This window comes from Leptonotus elevatus, chromosome 17 (genome assembly GCF_054856555.1).
Source record: "Leptonotus elevatus isolate MCC_2025b chromosome 17, RoL_Lele_1.0, whole genome shotgun sequence".
In the NCBI taxonomy this organism is placed as follows: domain Eukaryota; kingdom Metazoa; phylum Chordata; class Actinopteri; order Syngnathiformes; family Syngnathidae; genus Leptonotus; species Leptonotus elevatus.
The window spans coordinates 2054365-2062458 of record NC_141255.1 but is presented as its reverse complement, the minus strand read 5'-3'; the positions used below and the strand labels follow the sequence as shown (position 1 = coordinate 2062458).

General features: G+C 44.0%; 2 protein-coding genes across 2 annotated transcripts; both read right to left on the bottom strand.

The window, feature by feature from the left end:
• Positions 1 to 72: 72 nt before the first annotated feature.
• Positions 73 to 2618, bottom strand: LOC147159178 (uncharacterized). Its single transcript, XM_086058673.1, has 7 exons — positions 2492 to 2618; positions 1823 to 1985; positions 1639 to 1740; positions 1385 to 1510; positions 1187 to 1228; positions 961 to 1055; positions 73 to 212 (listed from the first exon to the last, which is right to left on the bottom strand). The coding sequence occupies exons 2-7, from the start codon at positions 1976 to 1978 to the stop codon at positions 143 to 145; spliced, it is 591 nt and encodes a 196-aa protein (XP_085914799.1). The 5' UTR covers positions 1979 to 1985; positions 2492 to 2618; the 3' UTR covers positions 73 to 142.
• Positions 2619 to 3581: 963 nt separating this feature from the next.
• On the bottom strand, positions 3582 to 8062 carry nots (nothepsin). The gene is made up of 9 exons (XM_086058946.1): positions 7780 to 8062; positions 6612 to 6792; positions 5875 to 5992; positions 5192 to 5310; positions 4884 to 5083; positions 4639 to 4767; positions 4365 to 4509; positions 4017 to 4115; positions 3582 to 3802 (listed from the first exon to the last, which is right to left on the bottom strand). Exons 1-9 carry the CDS (start codon positions 7842 to 7844, stop codon positions 3626 to 3628), a joined length of 1233 nt encoding a protein of 410 aa, XP_085915072.1. The 5' UTR covers positions 7845 to 8062; the 3' UTR covers positions 3582 to 3625.
• Positions 8063 to 8094: the final 32 nt, after the last annotated feature.

The following is an 8094-nucleotide window of genomic DNA, read 5'->3' as shown; positions in this document are numbered from 1 at the left end:
ACATGTCAAAGCAAAACATTGTCCAAAGGATGTCTCCTTTCTTAAAAACACGTCAGTCTGGTTACTTATATCTCAAAAGCCTCACTGTATATGTAGATAATATAGTACAATATATAAAAATCACTTGGCTTTTCTTGGTCGGTCAACTTGTCTGAAGCAACATGGCCGCCATGATCAGAATCCTTCCAAGGAAATGGATCGTCACATGACTTCTAAAAAGAAAAAGAGACTGAACTTTATTAAAAATGTTTCTTACACAAAATACATTCAGAGCAAGATACTGGCGTCTTTGCAGCTGCAGTGTAACAGCACCCTCTGCTGGAGGTGTTCGATACTGCTCCTCTACGTTCAGTGCTTTTTTTTTCAGTCAAAAGACGCAAAGCGCCAGTTGCCATGACAGCCATGATGTCACTCAGTCATCACACAAAACTCGAGCTAACGTTAGTTACATTTGATGGTCAGAGACAATTGAACAAGTAATCTTAAACTGTACTTCATAAGAGTTGCTTGAATTCATTAATTGGTAACTTCGTTGGTTGTTTCGAGTAGGAATAAAATCTTACTTAAAAAAGTGCTGATTATTTGTATATTAATAATGTCAAAAAGTGGGTCCAAATACAAGGAGCCAACATATGTAATATCTATTACATAGTTTATTTTCATGATAAAATAATGAATTCTAATGCATTCGTTTATTTACAGAAAAAGAAAAAAACAAAAAATGTCCAATGCCAAAAAAAGCTGTATTACAATAAATAAATAAAAAGTAATGCAACAAATATTACAGGAAACTACAAAGTAAGTAGGTCATATAAATGCTTAGTGTGCTGGATGATGTATTTTAAATTGAGTATTGAAGGACAAACCAGATTTTAATTGAACACAGTTGATTTATTTTGCAGTAAAAAAATAATAATTAAATCCTGGTTTCAGTGTTGTCGCCTTGTGTGTTTGATTTACGTGTCAGTGTGTCCCTCCAACAGCAAGTCCACATAGGCGCCCGTCACCAGACTCTCCTTTGTCACTCCCAACTGCACCATCAGACCCTCGGCCACCTGCGAACGAAAACTGAGGATAAAGAGCATCCTAGTACATGGACAGTTTAGCGCACTAGTAGGATGTAGAATAAATGCTCAAACATAGTCGCATCTTCAACCTTCTACAGGATAAAAAAAAACAAGCGCACCTGCTGGCCGTCCTCTAGCGTCTGATCTGGACGCATCACCACCTGGAGACACATTCAAACACTTCACTAGAGACACAGACTTCACATCAGGGCTGGCCCATAAAAATTATCATTAAAAAATAAATTAAAAAATCAAATTAACGGATGAAGGACCACACAGCACTGGTTGCCAAAAGGCCGAGATGACAAAGATGAGACCTCGAGTTCCATGTAGTGTCCCAGGCCCTCCACTGTATCCAGATGCACCCGCGTTTGACCAATCAGGAAGAGACGCCGCTCTTTACGCACTTCGCCTCTCACACCCAAGGCGTCGGACAGCACAGCCTTAACACACGCACATGGGATGCTTAAATATATAAATGCAGTCGCACGCACACACAAAATGGAGAAACAAAACACACACGGTACGCGTAAAGAGAGAGAGACACACACACACGCACGCACACGCACACCTTAAGTCCAGTCGGGTCCGAGGTGGGGCTGATGGAGTATCGGGACAGTTTGGGTCCGTCCGTGTCGGGACGCTCGTAGAAGATAAGCTGACCCGAGCCGTCCTATACAAACACAAAAAATAAAATCCGTGTTGAAATGTATCCTGCGGATTGACAGGACAGACGGCGGGCCGGACGGACGCGCCATAAAGTCTCGTAGCTTGAGTCGTCCTTGGCGGCTGTGGAAGAAGGTGTCGTGCTGCCTGATGACGGCGCCTTCCGATTGGCTGAGCTGGGACGCCGCCTTGGCGAACTGCGGCGGCTGGCTCACTTTGGCTTTAATCTCCACGTTGGACGGCATGTCGCCACTGAGCATGTGCAGAACATCGGACATCGTCACCATTCGTCATCATCACTCATACATACCATTATGGACAGTTGATTGGTCACTACAATGTTACAGCAATAACAGCATATACTGAGAGAGTAGAGACAAACAACAGGCCGGTCGCCAGTCAAGTCAAGAAAGAGGCAAAGAGATCACGAGGGGAAACAAACGTAACTAAATAAAATATATACTGTACCTACTTTTCTTTTTATTATAAAATACATAGTTTATATACAGTACAATATAAGCTATTAACTGCCTCTGACGCATACTGAGTTAAAGGTCATCCTTTAAAAACACAAGTCCTGTTAAGACATTATGACGTCAGACAGGTGATTAACGGCAAGGTGCTGATGTCCCTCATGCTAAAGTTGCTAGTTAGCTTAGCAGCGTCGAGGTAACAGCACTCCATCATTGATAACTTCTTGGCCAGCAGCTTCTCGTCATAGTTAGTCTACAAACACAACAAATAGTCACGTTACTCACAAGTTATAAGTGCACAGCTTCACTTTTTGGGGAGAATGTTGACTCTTCCGGGTTGTTTTTCAGCGAATGAAGGCGACCGTGCACTTGAGTTTGCCGCGAAAACTGCGACGGTCTGAAATCAGTTCTCACAGCATACCGGAAGTCAATAAGCGCTGGGGAAACTGACCACAGATCAGTGTTTGGCTGTAAGACACGTTCGGTAAGTGTAAACAGTGAAACGGTGCACTGTGAAGTGTGCTGTTTCTGGCGCCTGAAAAGTGAGAAAACGTCTGCATACACAGCACACATAAAATAAATAATAAACACTAAATAACCTTATTAAACCTTATTCACGAAACGCGAGAACATTTATACAGTAGTTAAGTTACTAATGAGCTAATTTTGTGTTCTTATTCCTTTTACTCTTACTATCATGTCACAAGAATGACAACATGAGATTGAATCAATCTCCCACTACTGACATTTTTCCCCACTCATGTACACTAATGAAAGCCTTTTTAAACCAAATGCACTTTCACTTACGACTGAAAAGATCTCATGCAAACAATTATGCTCTCACACCACTTTTTTTGTTTACATCAATTCCCCCCCAAAAATTGAATAAATGTATGGCAATTTTGAATTGTTATATTCTTTTCATTTCTAATTCCTGACGGTTAAACGGCCACAAGAGGGCAACCAATCCCTACTAAAACTACTGAAACGCTACTGACAATAAATATCAAAGTCGGGAATCTGAAACTCATTTTGTATTGGAGCCGCTGAAGATCGACTCTGTAATTCCGAATATCCGAGCATTTGTGATATTTCCTTTTACACCAGGGGTGGCAAAAGCTCCCCGAGGGCCGGAGTCCTGTAAGTTTCCCTTCTCAAATCAACACACCTGATTCATATGATCAGCTCATCAGCAAGCTCTTCAATAAGCCTGATTCTGTTCATTGGAATCAGGTGTGATGGAGGAGGGAAAAAACTCTAAAACCCGCTGGACTCATTTGAAGTCAAAATAATCCTCACAGATCAAATTACAAGGATCCAAAGTTTGAGACAACCCTTCCACACAAACAATCGAAACTCTCGCACACAACTGAAATGCTTTGATTTCCTTTATTGGTGACAATCAGTGTTAGCATCAATTTAGCGCGTAGCAGGGTGGCGAGCGAGCGCCAAGCCCACGCGGTCGTTTCCTCTGTCATAGATGCTGTAGAACTTGGTGAGGAAGACGTCCCCCAGGATCCACAGCGGGCCCTGAGGCGACACGATGTCCACCGCCTGGAAGCCGCTCAGGCACAGCTCTTTGTCACCCAGCATCTCCTGACGGCGGGAAAAGAGCACAAGCGGGTGGCGCTTAGTTGGCAAATGAAAAAGTTCTTCTTGTCTTGTCATTCATACAACTTCTAATTTTCTTTTTGAAGACAAAAAAGGGTTTTATTGACCTTTAGTAGTTTCAGTGGATGCTGCAACTAGTAAAGTAAACAAATCCCCTTTTGTCTTTAAAACGGAAAACCGGAGACAGGAAGTTGCTCACCTTCCTGACGTACTGATCGGCGGTCAGCGTGAACTCGTTGCCACCCAGAACGAACGTCACGTGAGGCAAACTGGACAACCTGGTGCAGTCGATGAAGAACTGACGCACGCGCGCACGCAAAACACACAGTTTGGTGAGCTGAAATGCTGTCAGTGTTTTTTTGTTTTTAAAACAGGTTTATTCGTTTTTGGTATTTTTTTTAATGCTTTGTTTTAGTTTTTTTGTTTATTTTCAGTTAAGTTTTCTTTCATTTTTAGTTTTAGTTATTTAGTTGTCATTATTACCTTGACCCACACAATTACGGAAATACACAAGACACAACTGAAATGATGTGACAGGCGTACCGACCTCGCCAATGTTGGTGGGCGTGGCTCCGATCAGCTGCTGTAGGGCGAGGATGTGATTGGTGGGCCCGGCGATGAGGGAGGTGCCCGTATCCACGATGGCCGGGCAGCCGCGAGGGCAGAACGAGCTGACGCCTTGGACAGACACACTGACACGCACACGCACACACAGCCATCGCTTTTAACGACACCGCTTACCTTGTCACCTGATAAACAGACACAGCGACGCGCACACCGACACAAAAAGCGTTTTGTTAACGAGCCAGGTTGTGTCACACCTGTCCATGAGAATCTGCCAGTATCCTTTGGCAGTGACGGGAAGCCACGTGATCTGTCCGTCATACAGCGCCTCATCCGTGCCGCCCAGCAGGAGTTCGCCGTCCACGTCCCGGCCGCTACCGGACTTCCTGCGGGACAGCCGCGAACGTCTCCCGTCAGTTGTCGCGGGTCAACCAACCGTGGCTCGAGCATCCGCATAATAATGAGCAATAACTTCTTGCAGCGCTTCAAGCGTATTTCCCACCTGCTGAGGTAGAAGGAGAAGACGGGCTGGTCGAGGGAGTTCTGCGCCATCATGCTGTCGAAAACGGGGTTCCCCAGGATCCCGGCTAGCGGCGGGTACGCCATCCCCAGGACGCCGTCAAAGCGCGCCACTACGAACGTAGAGCCCGGCTCGTACACCGCCTCCCCGAACTCCTGATTGGGCACGCTCACCTCGCCAACCTGCGCACCAACATGCACATCAGCTCTCACATATACTGAAATGCTCTCTCACAAAAAAAAAAAAAACACTATTGAGATCTGAGAGGACAGAAGAGGGCTAGCATCAACCTTGAGCGTGTCTCTGGCCATGACCCCGAGCAGGTGACCCGACCCGTAATGGATGCCAAACGTTCGGCCGTCGTGCCGGTACGAAGAAGACTCGAACGCTCTGAAGCGTTTGTGCACCGCTGCGAACACACGCGCGCAGGTTATTGGCCTCTTATCAGACACGGTCAAACCGCTCTGACTCCTCAGTCAGAGATACAAAATGGAGGTCAAGCAGTGCAGTTGTGTCTGTGTGTGTGAACCCACTTGAGCGCGTTGTGTGTTTGTGCATGTGTTACGTGTGTTGTCGTGCATGTGCATTATCTTTATTTTTATTTACTACGAATGCCAAATGTAACACACCTGCTAACCTATTCACACCTGAGACTTTGTAAGACTAATGAGTCACATGACACTGAGGAGGAAAAATTGCTAATTGTGCTCAATTTGGGCATTTTCACTTAGGGGTGTACTCACCTTTGTTGCCAGGGGTTTAGCTATTGATGGCTGTGGGTTTTTTTCTTATTATTTTGAGGGAACGATACATTTGCGTTGTTAAATGAGCTGCACAATGACTACCTTTTTAAGGAAAAATGTAAATTATTCAATGTTGTGGCAGGAAATGATATAATTAAATATCCACGGAAATGTGAGGGGTGTGCTCACTTTTGAGAGCGTGCATTTGTGTTTTTGTGTGTGTGTTTTACCGCAGGCTTGGCTGACGCAATATGACGACGGCACCCAGAGGTCCGCTGATCCAGTGTCAAAAACGACAGAGAAGTTCTGCTCTGGAGACCCAAGACTGATTTGACCGAAGTATTGAGCCTGACCAAAAAATAATAATTCATCAGCTTCCACTTATTAAGGATGACAACATAATTATCAGAATGGAGGCAAAGCCATATGAGCATTTATCCTTGATATGGAAACACTCATTTGCTGAATTGTCTTCCTGTCTTATTGTCTGCTAAAACAGTTGGGTCAAAAGAACACCATATGGGTGAAAAATGGATCATTTGGTTCAATTTGATCCAGATTTTTGGGCTATCTACTTAAAAAGTTGGGTCAAATGCATAACCCACACATATTTTTTTTTTTGGTACAAAACAATCACATTTTTGGCGTTGCTTGGTTAAGTGAATAATACTGTAACTCAAAATGATGGGTTAAATAAAACGTCCCCAAAACAACCCAATTTTGTTCTTTCGTACAAACCAATCGATTTTTGGGATTGTTTGTTGGTTATCAATTTGACCCAACTGTTTGAATGAAGTGAATAACCCAAAAGGCTGCGTTGCCACAATTACCAAAGCAGGTTTGCTCAATAATTGGGTTATTTCTGACTCCATTTTTTTTTTTTTTTTTTTTTTGAGCGGAGTGCGGACACAAGAGTGAACTCGGCGCTTAAAGAGGATACGACGGATTCCACGCCGTGTGGTCTTACATCCATGAAGTTGTAGAGCTTCTCGCTGGAGCGCCCCAGGCGCAACGAGGGTGTCCCGGCGGGGAAGCAGTGAGCGTAGCGTCGGCTGAAGGCGTCGGGCCGGTGCTCCCGCAGGAAGTCCTGCAGCACGCCGGCGGCGCGCAGCTGCGAGCGAATGGAGCGCCCCCGTCGCAGAGGAACCCTTCGACAAAACATTCTCCCTGATACTTCATATCCAGCTCAACGGTCAAGTTCTAGGACACGCTTCATCCCCACTAGTAGGATCTCAAATAAACACTCAAATAACTTGATGGGTCACTTTTTGCCTACTAGTATGCAATTTAACCTGACAAAGTAATGTACTGTGTTGCACCACTTTTTTTTTTTTTCTTCTTTTTTTCTAAGAGCTCAGTATTGTTCATTCGGAAATGTCATCATCATTGCTCTTTTTTTTTTTTTTTTAATATATATATATATTTTTTTTTTTTGTGTGTGTGGGTGAGTATGTGTATGTGCGTGCGTGCGTGCGTGTATTTGTTAGCTCACCAGAAAACCTATTAGAAAAAAATCTCATATGTGTTGCACTACTAACAGTACTAGGTACAACTCGTAGACGTGTCAAGTTGCCCTTGTAGCCTCCTTGCTCACGGGTGGTTTTGCCTCATGTAGTTGTCCTACTTGTGTGCTCAAATTTGATTGTAATTGAAAATGTTACTAGTAAAACACTTTACTAATGTAAACTAATGTAAGATTAGCGCTGAAAAGGCGGATAACTAGTTAGAAGGCAAGAGGCAAAACTCCTGGTGAAAATGTTGGTGCTACTAGTAAAGTTCATGACTCGTCTACTAGTTGTACCTAATAGTGTTAATAGAGCAGCACAGTAGATTACTAGTCAGTTTAATTGCATACTTGTTGGCAAAACTGTGATGCCTGCTCACTACTAGTATGAAAAGCCAATTTCAGCGTTTCTTTGAACTCCAGCTTAATCAATAAGACAATCGAGTGCACTAGAAGTGGAAAAACATTTTCAGTGAGTCATATTCCACCGGCGCACTGAAAATCACAGCCTAAAAATATATGGATATTAAACTGGATATCAAATAAATGAACTACACACTGGAGTAAAGCAATGCAATGCACTAGTAGCACAACATTGACTAGTACATTTTTTTTGGGTGCGATTTGTTACCTGCGCAAAGCCAGGCAGGAGGCGGCGCTCAATAGAAAAAGTAGCAGAAGCTTGACGGCATCCATCGTGTCCACTACGTCCGGGGGCCCCACAATGATGAGCGGCAGATGTGCACCAGCTTATCACTGACCGGTCGCCAAAATTGGAAGCAGTCGCGATCAATACACGTGCGCGACCGTTCGTGTTGACTCACTGACATTTGGGATTTTGTGGCTTGGATACAAGAACGCTGCTGCTGTTACACAAGAAAAAATAAATTTGGGGCACACACACAAAAAGTGATTGGCCGCAAGCTAATGGCAAGACATGGGTTTT